At 36.6% G+C, this 17,067-nt stretch overlaps 1 protein-coding gene across 5 annotated transcripts in view; it reads left to right on the forward strand.

Annotated features, from left to right (window-relative positions):
- Eya4 (EYA transcriptional coactivator and phosphatase 4) overlaps positions 1–17,067 on the forward strand; it is a 253,185-nt gene that overhangs the window by 176,289 nt on the left and 59,829 nt on the right. For 3 of the 5 annotated variants that reach the window (XM_036169267.1, XM_036169268.1, XM_036169269.1), the window contains 2 exons: positions 6,292–6,416; positions 16,728–16,820. In XM_036169267.1, the coding sequence (XP_036025160.1) occupies positions 6,292–6,416; positions 16,728–16,820 (218 nt within the window). The remainder of the gene's footprint in view (positions 1–6,291; positions 6,417–16,727; positions 16,821–17,067) is intronic. The other 2 variants (XM_036169270.1, XM_036169271.1) reach the window with 1 other exon arrangement.

The following is a 17,067-nucleotide window of genomic DNA, read 5'->3' on the forward strand; positions in this document are numbered from 1 at the left end:
AGACCCCACAACTGGTAAATGACAAAAGTGAGGTTTAATGATCAGGTTAGAGATGACAGTACCCAATCATAACTCTACACTCAGCCTCAAGCAGAATATGCTGTTTTCCCTCGAAGGACATGGATTGTCCCTTTGAAAAGAGAAATTCAATGATTTTAATAGGTAACTATCTTCACTGTGTGCACTACGTTAATGGTTTGTTCTTGGTGGTTCAACACTCCAGTACCGAAAATGCTTGTCCTATATGACATTTGCCTCTCTTGGCAGAGCATCTCCTTAGGAAATGAGTTGATGTATTTCTTGCTGGTAATTGATGGCATTGAATGTTTTGATTGTGGCCTATGGCTTTACCCCCACTACTTGCTAGAGGAAAACAATTTCCTGCTTCATTAACCATGGTTTGTAACTGATCTTATAGAAATTTGACTCCTGCACCATTCAAATAACACTTGAAGGATCTGGGGGAGTTTTGTTCCTTTCTTTGTTTTCCAGTGAAGGGAATCTTTTGGAAAAAAATGAAATTTAGACATGCTCCCATTAGTTTGAAGTATTTGATCACAGTTATTAGAAGTGGAGGTGGAGAACTCATGTTTTATCTGAATAATTTCTTGGGCTCAAAGGTACGAAAGAGGTGAGGAGAGAGAGAGAGAGAGAGAGAGAGAGAGAGAGAGAGAGAGAGAGTGTTCCAGGTCTCAAGTGGAGAGTTGTGAGCCCTAAGAAAGGGGGCTGTAAATGTATCTAGAGAAGAGTATGTTCCTGTCTTTATTTGCTTTGGCTACAGTGGCTGAGATCACTCTGACAAACGAGTCTCACACCGTGAGTGTTCGTGTTGGCCTTGGAGACAGTAGGAAAGGTGCTGGAGTATTCTCTTTACTGTTTGTACAGCCCATTTCTCTGATCCTTCTCCGTAAATATCAGGAGGTCCTCCTCCCATGGTTCCATGTCAGCACAGCTCACTCAGTTCTGACCATGTTTGGGGAAAACAGTTGGTAAAGGCTTCCTCCTGGGGGTGCCTGTCCTCCAGCTCAGTAGCACTGGTACCAAGTGGTACAGAGGTGTCACATTGGCAAGCAGAGAACCTGTCTCAGGGCCTGAGCAGTGACAAGAACGTCTATTCAGAGCTATGTTGGCTTAGGGTGACTTGGTGGCATTGCTGACGTTTTCTTAGGCTTGTGCTTTTGCAGAGAACGAGAGCCAATACTCAATGTGATGTGCTCTACTGCTTTCCCAGACATCAGCCAACCCAGATGCTTTATTAGTTTGTTTTCATCTGCAATTTATTTTGTATCCATGTAGAAGCATTCTTTTTCCCCTTTATCCCTCCCTCCTTCCCTCCCTCCCTCTCCCTGCTCCATCTCTTCCTAACACACACATATGCACACACGTTTGGGATTTGGAGAAATCTCACATTTTATATGCACACACCCACACGATCTCACATACACACATACACACGCAATATGTATTACTATACATACATATGCATGAAAATTTAACACACATTCACATCATAGAGCTAATCCTATCCTTGTATTGGTAGCCTAAAAGCTCCTTCTTCTGCTACAACTGTACCTAGAACAGAGATACCCAAGCTCAGTATTCTAAAAAAAAAAAAAAAAAAAAAAAAAAACGAATCTGACTTCAAGTAGCTCAAGTCACTTGATCTGTTTTTTCTTTGCTATTGCTATGTTATTCTCCATGCCCAACCATGGCTAGAGACTCTGTGTCATCATCACAGTTGTGCAGCGGGACAGAAAGCAGCCACGGCTCTTCTGGAGCCTTGCATTGTAGTCAGATGAGAAGAATCTGCTACGTTACTCACACTTTTCAGCTAGGGAGAATAGACGTTTGTGTTGTACAGTAAGTGATATTATGAGCAAAGCAAATGCCAAACCCACATCTTCACGTGCATCATCCATCCAGTGCGCAGAGTACAGTTTTTCTAGACAGACACTGAGACTTTGAGACCTGGAACCTTGTCTCTGTAACATCCATTTCATACAAAGGGAGACAGCTGCTGTGGTGGTGTTGCAGAGCGTTTAGGACACTTTTGCATTTCTTGGGTCCTGAACAGCTGATGAAGGGACTCTATAAATAAACAGAGCCCTGACTCATCACCAGGCTCCGCGTAGAGTGAATCACACCATCTGAGTTGGAATAGATTCTACAGTCCACAAACTTAAGGTTTGCCCTTCCTTGGGTTTGAAGAGGACAGACCCTTCAGACCATCTAGATCAAAGTCTGTCTGTAATACAAACAGAAACTATAGGGAAGAATCAGGAAATTAATTCCTAGATCTTGGAATTCTCTCATTTCTTCTTTTTAATGACCACTTCAGGCTAAGTTCAGTTATTTAAATTGTCCAGGCAGATTCTAATGCTTAAAAGCCTGATGGTATGATGTTCCTTAAGAGGGGGTGGAAATAGACATCCTACAAGGAAAAGAAGGTCCCCCTTAAATGTAATGAGCAGTGTTAGATGGGGCAAAATAGATGTTTCTATTGACTTTGGTAACTTTGAGAAAATATTCTATTACTATTGAACTTCTAAAGTATCTGGTTTGTCGGTTAAATGCCTTACAAGAGAGACTATGCAGGAAGATGCGTCTAGACTGACAGTAATATGTTACAGTTCTGTTTGTTAAAGGCTCCTTTAGTTGTAGGAAGCTTCAACCCACTAAAACAAATATGAAGAAGGAGCTACACTGTAATGTTCCAGATAGCTGTGTTTTCATTTCCTGTGGACTGAACTGCTACACACACTCGGGCTGTATTTATTTTAAAGGCTATTTGTTGTTGTTGTTGTTTTGCAGAAACACTGTGTTTTGTTTCCTCCCTACTCCGTTCTGTGGTGTATGATCCATCTTTACATTCCTGACTGATTTTCCTGGAATACACGTCTTGTCCATGGTCCAAATTGGCTAAGATCCCCTACCCTACTTTGAGCCTTTAGTAATACCACTGACTAGAAGCCTCCCTCAGGGTCCTTTATTTGAACCAATCAAAATCCAGCTAACAGTCTCAAAAGAAAATTCCCTGCCTCTTTAAGTTTACATTACTGTCTGTCCCATCAACAGACTGTTCATATTCTAAACCTTAAATTCCAAGGCAGAGCCTCTGCCTTCTCATGTAGAGAAGCCTTTGCTTGTGCTGAGAACCAATTAAGACATCTAGTAGAAATCTGAGCCAATGATGGTCAGATTATAACTGGGAGGATCCCTGTCTCCATCCTCAGGCTCAGTGACTGGCTAAAGGATTCATGGAATCCAGATATGCTGACTGATTGATGGCTGTGGTTTATTACTATGAAAGAACACAAGTGAAAAATCAGCAGATGAGAAAAGGCCCAGTGAACACGGTATCTGTTTGCCTGATAGAGAAGTGCTCTTTTGTTGTTCCTAAGATGTCTATTTCAAGCCGTCTTTACTGTTCCTCATTCCACTGGCCACGTTAACACAAGCATCTGTCTAGACAGTGTACATCTCTGCTGGGATTTTTACCTATAGTTAAGGCAGAGCCCAAGAATTAACTTCTACTTATTTTCTGTCGGTAGTGTTGTACAGAATGTGACAACATATACAAACAGTATTGCCCTACATGGAGACCCATCCAAGTCCGGTCTGCTGATTCTAAAGACTAGATCATACACCTACCTGCTTCTAGCTGATGCGCTTTCTCTCCACTAGGGGTCAGGTTTCCTGGAGTCCTCAGAATATTTACAGCTTTCTAAACATTGCATAAGGAAGCTTGATGAACTCTAAGGCATAATATTGGTTTTCTTTTGTCAGTGTTTCCCCAAGCACCAGCCCTTTCTGTTACGTGGTCATTAAGGCAAAGATCTGATCATTCAGAACCTTCTCGTGTCAAGCTGAACCGTAGCTGCACCATGAGCAGCTCAACTTCTGGCTTCCTTGAAAACCCACCATCTTGATAATTCATTGTCTGAACTATGAACTAATTGAAGATGGAGACACCTTTTGCTTTTATGTACTTCCTGCAAAGTCCTGGCACCTTTAGCTTTGGGAATTTCACCTAGTAGATTTCAAAATTTTCTACAAAAACAAAAATAGTAACAGAGGCAGATATGAATTAAAGAGGACCCCCCCGCCCCGCCCCCACTTCAACTTCTAAACATTGTTTAACTTTAACTGTGTTTCTTATCATTATTTTATTTTTTTCTGTTGCATGTACACTGTGCCAGAGTGGAAAGCACACATCTAATTTCTTGCTCTGAAAGAATTCAGTATTTCATCATCAAATGTGATGCAAGCTACAAAGGTGTTCAGGACTGATTTTTATTCTGATGAAGGAAAACACCTTGGTCTAGGTTACCAAGAATGTATGTTGCCAACAGATGGTGAATATTATCCAGTGCATCTTTGCAATCATGGACATAATATTTGTTAACATATTGTACTACACTGACCTCCAGATGTTAAGCCTACCTTGCCTTTCCAGGATAAGCCACACGTGGCTTCCTTTTCCTTGCTGGTTTCCATTTGATAGTAGCCTAACTTCTCGGCTGTGTTTGTAAGAAGTATGAATCCATGCCATTCTTCTTGAAACTGCCTTTGTCTGGTTTTGGATAAGTGTAATGCCATCCTCCCACAACACAAAAACAAGGATTCCCTCCTTCTCTCAGCTGACAGAATTTGCATAATGTTATTTTTCCTCAAACGCTTACTAGCCTTCATTAGTGAAATATCTCTATGTTATTTTTGTTTCAATTTTTAAAACATACTATTTTTGTGTGAAGCGTCTGTGTGGTGTACATATATGTTCATGTGGGAGAGTGTGTTCATGTGCATAGAGGTGGGTCTGTTTCTTTGAGCTCATGCACGTGAAGGCTAGAGGATGACTCTGGGTGCTTTTTGGAATGACTCTCAAATTCATTTCCTGAGACAGGCTCTCTTCATGAACCTTGAGGTCACCAATTTAGTTAGTCAGTACCTTCAGGGATCACATATCTCAACTCCCAAGTTTTGGAATTACAGCTATGGCCTACCTTGCTCAGCTTTTGCATGGGTGCTAAGGATTTGAGCACAGCTCCTTATGCTTGCAGAGCAGGTGGTTTCCTGCCTAAAAATTTTGTTTTTCATCCTCACCTTTGGAATTTTCTTCATTTGATAGTTGGATTGGGGATTTTCTATATTTTTACTGGGTCAGGTTTGGCCTCTTTCAAGAAATTCAATGGCTTTATCTATCCTTGAGTCCTTTGACATACTATTTATGTTCTTCCATCCTTTAGATACCACCATTGTCTCTAGTGATCTTCTGAAGTCGAAAATGATTTGTATTGGTCACATAGTTTTCTATTTCAGTAGTTTCTTCCCTTTATTGTCCCCTCCTACTAATATCTTCTTATTTGCCTGTTTTCAGTGTCTTAGACGGAAATGTAGACCATAGACTTTTAAGCCTCTCTCCGTATTTCTCACTAAACACTACTATATTTGTGTATCACATTTTTAATTGATGTATTTTTACAATTATTTTGTCCTATACATGGCTTGTGCATTTATTTTTTAAATTTTTCTTTGACTGACATTAGGAGATTAGTCTTATTAGTATTTATTTTGTAGACCAACATAGTCCTTTTAGCAGTGTTCTATGTATAACTGAAAATAACTAATTTCTATAGTTATTATTCAATCCTTTAAGTCACATTGCTGATAATATTTTTAAGGTTCATATTTATTTGGGGGTCTTTTTAAAAATGTTGGCTATTGTGAACACATCGAGGAGTTGTGGTCGTGTTCACAGAGTTGCCTCTTTCTTCCTTTAATTTTGTCAGAAAATGTTCATCCTCTCAGAATCACAGATGTATTGAGTATATCAATTTTTGCATATTCTCAGAAGCAAAAACATGTCAACGTCTACTCTTTCTGAGTGGGTGTTAGAAGTGTTACACATCCAGTTGTCAGCCTTGGGTCTGTTTTTAAGCCGCTTGGATCAAGAAGGTCACTGGGATTTTCTCTGCTTTTTGGTTCAGTTACATGTTATGGGAGTTAAACATTTCCCCCCATTCCTCTGTGTTAGTACCAGAGGTGATTATTTCAGGATGGCATCCGTGTCCACATAGACTGTCATGACCAGGGTCTGCTCTTTTCTTTGCATCATTACAAGGAACATGCATGTAGAATGGCACGGAAGAACAAATCATGAATTCTCGCTACAGATCCTAGTCCTATCTTCAGGGTCCTGTCACTGATACACATGAACACTCAAAGACTTAACAGAAAAAAAAATATTTTCTGAAATGTCAGTTTAATCTCCACTGCCTCCTATTCTAACAGGTCTATGGAAATGCAAGACCTAGCAAGTCCCCATGCCTTGGTTGGAGGTAGTGACACATCTGGGGGGTCCAAGCTGGATAAATCCAGTCTCAGCAGCACTTCAGTCACAACAAATGGGACAGGAGGTAAGTGCCACCCCAAAGACACCCAGACTCACATCTAAGGGTTTGCTTTGAGAAAATATATGTCAGGGGTTATTCATAAATGGTGATCCTACCATTGATGCCATAATCAGAATTAGATCCAAGGAATATCCAGCTAGTGTATTACTAAGTGTTCTGCTTATTGTCAACGTTGAGTCCTTTATCTATAGCAGTGAGCATTCATAGAGACTAGATAGTCCTGAGAAACATTTTGAAAAGCATTTAAAAGGTTACCTTTTTTGTATTTGTCCTTATAAATATTCCACAGAATTTAAGAATTGTGGGTAAAAATGTCACATATATGTGCATAAATTTTCATATTAAATGTTTTTGCTTTAGTTTACATTTTAAATGAAAAAAAAATGTTACCCTAATGTTTTTTTATTAAAATGGTGTTTCTTGCAATTGATTTAAAATGCAATAAAATACTTATATCTGCTGTATTTTCTTTTCAAAAAGAATAATACTATGATGCCTAGCACTTACGTGAAAGAGAATTGCATTTTTCCAGATAATTTTCTCATTTTGTTAAGTCATAATTATGCTGCACCCCATAGCAATGACAAGTAGTTATTTCAAATATTCTCCATTATAATTTTAAGAATTCATTCAGCTTGTCACAAAATATGATCCAATTGTGTAAAATATGTATATTTAGAGATATTACAGCATATATACACACATAAGCAATATGAAATTTTTATTGTAAATTATTCACTATCATGTTGAATCTTATAGATTCAGTCTAGGTACTAAAGTCAAATTTACATAAAATCTATTTTACTTAGAAAACTACTCATATCGCTAGATATCAGCATTTGCCACATCATATTTTCTTTTAAACTTTAAATAAATCTGTGAGATTGATACACCTTTCCCAATTAATCTAAAGCCCATAGTTTTCTTTGTCAAGTTGTGTGCATTGCAACCTACCCTGCACTTAATAATGTGTTACACCAAACCCTTTGTAAATTAACACTTCCCTGGTTTATTTGCCTCTAAACATGCATCTATAATTTCAGCTAATTAATGGATATGGGACTGCAAGTATATAGGGGTATTTAGCCATAACCACTGGAGCAAAAGCATTTACCTTTACAGTCAGAGCTGAGCACAAATAATAAGACTGAAAGATTCAAGCACTCTGAAAGAAAATCTGGAAATTGATGACTCACACATAGATTTCAGAGCACCAATGCAGATCTGATATACCAAAGCATAGAAGACACACAGTGCAGTTAGAGTCTTGCTAAAAGGTCGGAAAGTGTGCCCGCATTGAAGATGACTCAAGCACACCCAGCAGACCTTCAGACAATGAACTCTTATACTGTTCCTGTTCTCAGGGGACAACATGACGGTTTTAAACACAGCAGACTGGCTGCTGAGTTGCAACACCCCCTGTTCCACAACAAGTATGAGAGCCGATGGTACACTGCATGTGTTTGGGTGTGTGGATTTGACCTCCGGTTTGCTGTCTGCTGCTGCCACCTCTGTGTTTGCCTCTCTTTCCTACATTACATATTTAGAAGCAAAAATGAAAAGTGAACAAGCCTTATAGCTGTTCATGGTTCATAGTTGGTTGCGGTTTCCTTATTGTTTATTAATCTTACATGCTTAGATCAGTAAGGGTTTTTTTTCTTATATTTTTCATAATTCTGGACCAATGGGGATTATACTGACTTATAGTTAATTACCAGTGTCTTATATGGTTCATTCAGTGCAATAAAAATCATGTCAAGCAGAACTGTCAAAGCCAATGAGCCTTCATAGAAACCTAATTACCTAATGACCCATTTATTTCCACATTTTAAGCTTTTAACACTGCAACAGGGTTTCTACTATCTTGTATTATTTAATAAATATTCCAAAGAATCTAAAATAAAATTAGCATTCACCACCCTACCATTTAAAAAGTTACCAGCAGTAAGAGCTATGTAAATGAAATTATTAGCCTGACACAATGGAATATGCCTGTAGTTCCAGCTGCTTGGAAGGGTGAAGTGAAAAACTCAGAATGTTAAGTCCAGCCCACAACAAAGTCCCATCTCAACCAATAAATTGAATAAATGAATAAATAATAAAATTATTTATTACGTTTCTTAAAGTGTTCCAACCCATTGATATTGATGGCATTTATTAATGCATGTAAGAATTCCCCTAGAAAAGTGGTTCTGAACATGTGCATCATGACCCTCTTGGGGTTGTATATCAGATATTTACATTATAATTTATAACATTAGCAAAATTACAGTTATGGAGTATCGACAAAATAACTTTATGATTGGGGGTCACCACCAACATGAGGAACTATATTAAAGGGTCACAGCATTAAGGAAGCTGAAGACCACAATCATAGAATAAAGTCAGTCAAAAGTTAAAAGTTAGGATAAGACCATCACACTACTGCAGAGCCTGACATTTTAGGATATAATGGAAGTGTAGATCCCATCCAGAAATTAGAATAGACACAATTTGGCTGGATATTGCTCTATTTCAGATTACATTAAAATATGACAAATAAATAAAGAACATTTTATTACATTCATTATTTATGTTTTCAGAGTTTGAATCACAAATATTTTCCATTTTCATGCTTGAAATATACTTTTCATGCTTGAAGATTGTTGCCAGAGTGTAGTTATTCTTGATTCCTTTTGGTAAAGATCCAGATAGTAAATGCTCTTCCATGATGGTAGGTCGTTCATTCTGTTCCAGCATCTCATGTCCTCTGTTTAGAAGCAATCGGCTGTATGTAAATGAACATGGTCCAGTTCCAACAAAACTGTATTTATAGACCATGAAATTTAAATTTCTCATGCTTTTCTTATATTACAAATATGTTGTGTTACAAAATATTCCTATTTTGCTGATCTTAAACAGTACAACATAAAATTCATTCATGGCTCACTGATACTTGTTCTAAAATGATTATAATATAATCACATGCAATGTGATGTTAGAATGGTAAACTCCTGCGATGAATGTTTCATCATGTCCGTGTTATCTCACCCAGAAACATCTTTCTCAATGTAATAAAGCGTCACATTTTCCTGGTTCCTAATGTGATGCTCAGGTGGCATCTGCAAGGGTAAGATGTGTATAACAGAAGCACAGTGAATCTGGACCATAGCACTTTGTGTCACCTTAACCAAGTTCCTTCTTCTTCCCAAGTTTTAGTTCTTTTATGTTAAAGGAAGATTGTATCCTTCCTGGCAGGTATTTTTGTTATTAGATAAAATATATATATATATATATATATGTTGGTGATAAATACCAGTGTAGTTTTCTGTCAGTAGATAATTCCATAATAGTTCTTTTTAAGGAAACTGAAAACATGGGTTGTATGAAAATAATGTTTGCCATGCAAATAATATTTGCTCTGAATTTACAATTGTTTAAACTGGGCCAAAGAAAGCCCTATATTATCAATATGTTGAGAATATTTTGACACCATTATTGAGCAGTATTAGTAATGACTAATAATGTAAATTTGGTGGTATACTGATAGGAAAAATCTAACAAATTTTTAATGACTTCTCAGCAGTTCTTTAATGATACAAGCTAAATATTTCCTGTTGTAATCTCTCTTATTGAGGATAAAATACTTCTTGAAGATTTTTGTTTACACTATTATTTTTAGTTCTGTGCACTGTGTGTGTGTGTGTGTGTGTGTGTGTGTGTGTGTGTGTGTGCATGTGCCCCTGGAGCAGGATTTGCAAGTGTTCCTGAGCCCCTGGATTTGGGTGCTGGGAACTGAACCCAGGTTTCCGCATTTATCTTTGGTGAGCCATCTCTCTGGCCCCACATACTTCATTTTAATAATGGTTTTACTATTAGATTTAGCTCATTTGATAAATTTATTATCACAAAACAAAAAGAAAAAACTAAAATCTAATGGCTTTCTCCCACTTTCCCTTACCAATAAAATGAATATTAATTGTGTAGATTTTTATATAAGTTGAATCATCACCTTAAGATTCTGCCTCCTTGTTAGTGTCACTTAAGTGTGTGATGACATTTCTTAAAGTGATTTAAGAAGTTGTATTACCTTAGTTCCTACTATATCAATATATGTGGAGATTTATGCTGAAACCCACATTTTTTACCTCAAATTTTTATCATTTGTAAACGTCAATGAAGTGTAAAATGTAGGAGCCAGGTTTAGTAGTATGTGCCTACAACCCCAAACCTCAGGATACTAAGGCAGGGAGGGAAGGAGGGATGGAGGGCAAACTTAGCAAATAAATCAATGGTAAGGGCTGTATGGATACATGATTATTTCAGCTCCACTGTTAGTACATAGATGCAGCCAAGAACAATACCTAAATAATTGAGCCTGGCTGTGTTCAAATAAAGTTGACCTAAACACAATGAAATACATATTTTGGATCATAAAATATTCCTCCATAGCTTTAGAATCATTCTCAGCCCATAATAAAACAGACCATGCGGCAGATATTTTCAGGATGATTAATACAAGTCTATTAATATGTTGTAGACAGAAAAATTTATATGTTGTAGACAGAAAAAAATTATCTGTAGGCATCTGGGAACCTTCTTCCTGATGTAAGTAATTCCTGATCCAAATTTTAGAAATGGTGTCAGGAGCCTTGCCTCACTACATGTTATATACAAAAATAACTTAGATCTGTTGGGAGTGCTCAGGACAATGTCAAACACAGTGAATTTTTGTTTTCTCACTTAATTGAATCATATCAAGATCCAATTATAATCCTTGCTCAATACTAGCAAATGAGGACCCAGTGCCCTAAACAAGGTGCTACTGACCATTCAGGCACCAAAACACAAAGCACAGAGAAACAGACATGAAAATGACAAAGAATGTCATGATATATCCAAGCTGAGCATGCAACCAGAGTGGGTGAAGATTTAATTCGTCATGGAGCTCAAGAATTCTTGAAAGAAGAGGTCTGGGAAATAAAAAAACAAGACATTGTTATCAGTTTTATTTTGGAAACTTACAACTGATATATCAAGGAATCTTCCAGAATTTTCAACATATAGACAACTAATTCACACACAGTAAATTTGTTTCTGAATGTTATTTATTTGGGAAGAATCCCCTATGACTAAACTTGACTCTTGTTGTATTCTACAATTATACTTTTTAAATACATATTCTAGTAGAATGGTAATATTAAATTGCTTCATCAAATTCTTACACTAAATTAAATATTAATTATACAATTAGGAATAGAGGGCACTAACAGGCACTTGTAAGTTTTTGAGTGGGAGATATTGATCCACACAAATATAAAATGATGTGCTATAGTGATTACTAAAACTGGAAGGTGACACCTGCTTTCAGGTAGTGTTATAAACTGGAATGTTCTTAATAGATGTTTTTTATATATATATATTTTTTTGGTTGTGATCCTGGTCTTTAGTAGCTGAGCCATCTCTCCAGCCCATAGATCTCTTCTTGAAATTCTTTGCAGAATCCAACAAAAGTCAGGGGATGACATAGGGAAAGAGCAGGAAGTTGTATGGGGAAAAAGGTCAGAAGGTTGAGGAGGAGTTGGGTAGGAAGGAGATGGGAGTGGAGAAGAAAAACAAGATCAAAATGTCCTGGCACCATGTGGGATTGCTATGTTTGAGAGGAAAGTGTATGGAGTTACATACAAATCAGTTTAAGCATTGGCTTCTGAAAATGAAATGCAAATATTGGCCTACCTTCCAAGGACTAAGCATGATAGTGTGATCAGTGAGCATCGGCTTTAAATTTTGATAATAAAATGAATTTTTTCTCAGACTAATATCACATACTGCTCTTAAGCCTAAATTTTAAAGATAATATAAGGGTACAAGATAAATTTTGCATTGAAAACTGAGATGAGAACAGGGATGAAAGGTGACATGAGTATTTAGAAGCTATAAGTGATTGCTGACACTAGTCTCACACATGATCTCGACATAGTCTATAGCTAGCAATTATTTTAAAATGCTAAAGTGTTGAAAAGCTGGTCATGCATGTATGCATATATGTGATATACATCATGCATATATTTACATATATACATATGCAAACATATACATATACATATTTGTCTCTTTGCAAAGCACCCAGCTGTAAGCAGAAGAGAGCTAGTGGCTGGACTGATGTTGCAGGTGCTCCTTAGTAAAATGATTCTGAGTGCAGTGAGACTTACTCTATCCTAATTTAGAAACAGATCGAAGCTTTTTTATTTTGAGCGTGTGAAAGAAAGCCTCAGGATATTTGAACATGACTGATGATTTTAATTCAAAGTATTTGTTGCAGGAGTTTGAGTTTTTCTAGAAAACATGGAGTTTTCTATTTCACAAGGTTTTTACTTCTATTATGAATATGGAAATGATTTTGGATACTATTCTGAAAATAAGTGACAATCCTTCTTGATATATATTAGTTTACAAAACTAGCACATGGATTAAAATACATTTGAACATTTCCATGAACACGTACTGGATTTGGGTTTTTATAAGTTTTGGAAAAGTAGTGAAAAGACAAAATTTGTTTTGTTAATGAATATTTTCTTAATAGCGCATGGATGTAATGTTAAAAAATAGTTTTGTTCTTGAACTGTTTATGTTATATTCTATTAAAAATGAAGAAACAGAAATAAGAAAGACAAAAATCAATATAACTCAAACATATTTGAAAGCCCAGGGGACATGATGTCCATTTTCAAGGATTTCTTTTTATAATTCTGATGTAACATGTATTTTATGCTACTTAACCTATTTTATAGTATCAAAAATATTCTAATACCTTTTTCAAATGTTTCATAACAATTTTAATTATATGAAAAGTGTTGCTTTACCTGTTTGAGTTTCCTGCAATTGAGAAAAATCAGATTGGTTCTTATTAATGAACAGCCTTTCCTTCACGGAATGATAACAAAGTAACAACACCTTCCTGGGATCTCAAGCGATTTGCCAATACTCATGGAATATAAAAATCTAATTTATCTGTTAGGAAAAGAACCGATTTTCGTCCCTTTTCTTCTATCCAAGCATTAACCATGTTCAACTCAGCTAAGCTCCTATGACCAGAGAGATTTCTCAGCACTATGGTCATTGACACACCCCTTTCTATTTTATACTAGCGTTACCTGCAAAGGAAAGCAATTGGACAGTAATGTACATATTTTTCCTTCAAATATTAGCATCAATTTTGTTGACTTGTTGCTATAGAATCCATTCTTTTTAGAACACTGAATACCTATTAACGTTTCTGCAATCCTTCACATTCTCTCCAGGGATGGCTTTTCTCAACAAAGTAAACCACTTTTGTCTTGAATACAGACTTTTAAAATTAATGAAAGATGTTACCCGTATTATGAAAGGGGCAAACCTCCCTTTCTTGTCTTCTTTCTCCTTTGGACTTCCTGAAGCTTTCAAATTTCAGGAAATTTTAATCAAAACCAATGCTGAGTAATGTTTAAATGAACTCTCAAAGACAGCATCCAAGGTAACAAAACTCATGACCGCCAACATGTCTGACTTCTAGACCAGTCTTGTCAAACTCAGCTAACCTTCTGCCTCTCTCATCTCACAAGTGAGACATCTCATAGAGGTATAATAAATCTCTTTTACAATATTGTTTATAGATACAGGCATGTCTAAACATGAGCATAGCCATATTAGAATTGGAAGCTCTAACAAACTGTCTCCCATCTTAATGTTAAAAGAATTCTATTGCTTTGTCTTGCTTATAGCCATTAAATCATTACTTTTATATACATTGCTGTTACTTCTGCTTTCTTTAAAGATTCAGTAAATGATGTTTTATGAAGCCACAAAATACATATATTTTTATTTTGACCTAAATTTGTACAGTCCTATTGTGTGTATTGTTTCTAATTATAGTTGTAAAATTTAAATTTCATTTTTAATTGGAAAAATTCAATAAAAGGATATTCATTTAGAAAAAAAAGAAGGCTGTGGACTATGCTTTTCATCATTGGTGTCAGAAGTAAAATGTAGACCTTGAATCATACAAAGTAGCCTTCATATCCATCTAGATCATTTACTGGATTATCTTTATGCAGATGTAAGGGAGTTTCCACTAACTTATGGTGCTTGAAGGCAGTACAATATAAAAAGTAGATCCTGCAAGTTCACCAGCTGGTGTCAAACTCAAGTGCTTACTAGTAATGGGATCAAGGAAACTTGTTTATTGTTTTGTGTCTCAGTCTATTATTTGAAAAATGGAGATGGTGATTGTGTTCACTAACTGCTGTGGGAGTGAATGAGTTCATTTACATGAGTTACTCCCGTCCATCTACAGTGCCTAGAATGTGTTAGGCACATTTTGAGTATGTGCTACTGCATCTACTTTCAACCATGGTACTTCTCACTGTGTTTTAAAATAGTCCACAAGAAAAACATGCATAACATAGCTTAGTAGTAAGCCAGGCAGTGGTGGCACACGCCTTTAATCCCAGCACTCTGGAGGCAGAGCCAGGTGGGTCTTTGTGAGTTCAAGGCCAGCCTGGTCTACAGAGCAAGATCCAGGAAAGGCGCAAAGCTACACAGAGAAACCCTGTCTCAAAAAACAGAAACAAACAAACAAACAAAAAACATAGCTTAGTAGTCTATCCAAGTATTTTACAGATTTTCATTATAGTGAAGTATTTTTAATTATTCTAAAAGGAAATCACGTTTTTATCATAATGCGAGGCACTGTCTGGTTATGACAATTTTACACATCCTATTATGGTACGTAGACCATATATGTTAAGTGTAAAGAGCCATCAGGGTTTCAATCAAGCTTTGCTGAACATACAAGTTCTAAAAACATAGTCAACTCTGAATGCATAATAAATAATTTTGTAATAGTAAGTAGTTTTTGCAGTGGTAAGTGTAGATCAGATATATTGGTTATATTGTGAATGAAAATTACTGAATGTAGTAGCTAAAGATTCATTATTTATTATTATACAAATAACTAGACTAGACAGATTATTGTTATTATTGAAAAAGAGGCTAACCCTAAATATTCCTTCCCCTAAGATAAGTAATTTGTACGTGTGTTGTGCTTTCTGCCCTCAACCTTTGCAGTTCTCTGAATCTTCTATCAATTCACATTATTATTAATTTGTAGACACTAAACCTAGACCTCAGTGAGGGTTCAGTTAACTCTGTTCCAACAGTGTGTAATGTTGCTGCATGTTGCCTGTCATTCATTTGCTTCTCTAACAGGTTCACATTGCTGACTTACTTGGTTGGTTGGTTGCTACATGAGCCCACTAGTCTTTTCTAGCATCCTGACTCATGGTTGGCTAGTATTCAACATTCTGCTCTAGTGTTCTGCTTGCTTCTAAGTTACTTAACTGTACCAGACCACTTACTACCAAAATACACGAGGTGTTCAGTTGAAAACAACTTAGTTTATTCCCTGACTGCTATGCTATATACATGTAGTAACGTTTTGTCAACAAAGAGAAAATATGGTGTGACCAAATGAACAGAGGCTTTGTCACGGCCACCTCCATTGCATGTGATAATGATGACAGTGTGTGCCAGCTTGCTTCAATGCCAAGGGAAGATGTTGCCAAAAGTACATACGGCAAGCGTTTAATGAAGATACTTATAATGCTATGTATCTCTTATTCAGTGCTTATCTCAATAACCTCAAAAATGTTATGCTGCTAAATAGAAAAAATCCAACATTTTAAGAGACATTCTTTTGGTGTTTTGTTATGTTTATTTGTTTTATCAGAATATTTATTGAATACCTTGTTTTCACCCACCATGGGAATAGGCTCAGTGTTTCATGTATTTGTGTATGCCTCTGTTGGACTTGAAAGCAATTTTCTCTTTAAACATTTTTCTTGGGAAGAATAAAAACTAAGGTTGTGAATATCTTTGTTATAACTTGAATTAAATGTCCAAAGGACCCTGATGGTTTCTCTTCTGTCCATTGACTGTGTGAAAGTGTGCCTAAGAGAGTTGTTTTCTTTTTTTTTTTCTTCAAAAAATGCAAATACAAGTGCGGCTGTCTTACTTTTGAAGGCTCACTGCCTTTCAAAGCCAGACTCTCAGAACCAGCCTAGCCAGAGGATTTTAGCATAAATCCTCTATAAATGCATGCCCATTTAGAAACTAAATTAACAAAACTTTCCTCATCCACTTCTCAAGTTTTCTCTTGCATGCCTGTGATAGTTAGAAAAAAAAAATATATATATATATATAAAATAGAGAGAGATAGAGAGATCGATATCACTGGCAGTAAGGGTCTTTGCTACGGATTTAGAAGTAAAACTCACATGTACTTCTTCTTCTACATAGTGTCTCTTCTTGCAGTCAAAACAGAGCCCTTGAACAGCAATGAAACTACAACCTCGACTGGAGATGGAGCGCTTGACACTTTTACTGGGTCAGGTAAAGCCTTTAGCTCGTCGCTGTGTCCACATTGGGGTCCTTAAACATCCTCCTCCTTGAGAACGGCGCAGGATCAAAGCTGTACGAGCTTTCACCTTTAGAAAGTCAGCCAGAAACCCCCTATCCTGAAGAATTAATTGTCTTAACATTACGTGTTTTTACAAACGGTGTTTGCAATCCTTTTGCCAAACCTTCAGCCTGCACCGGAGCAATCTCATGACTTTCTCATTAGCAGAACCAACTTCCT

The sequence above is a fragment of the Onychomys torridus genome, chromosome 19 (genome assembly GCF_903995425.1).
Source record: "Onychomys torridus chromosome 19, mOncTor1.1, whole genome shotgun sequence".
NCBI classification, from domain to species: Eukaryota; Metazoa; Chordata; class Mammalia; order Rodentia; family Cricetidae; genus Onychomys; species Onychomys torridus.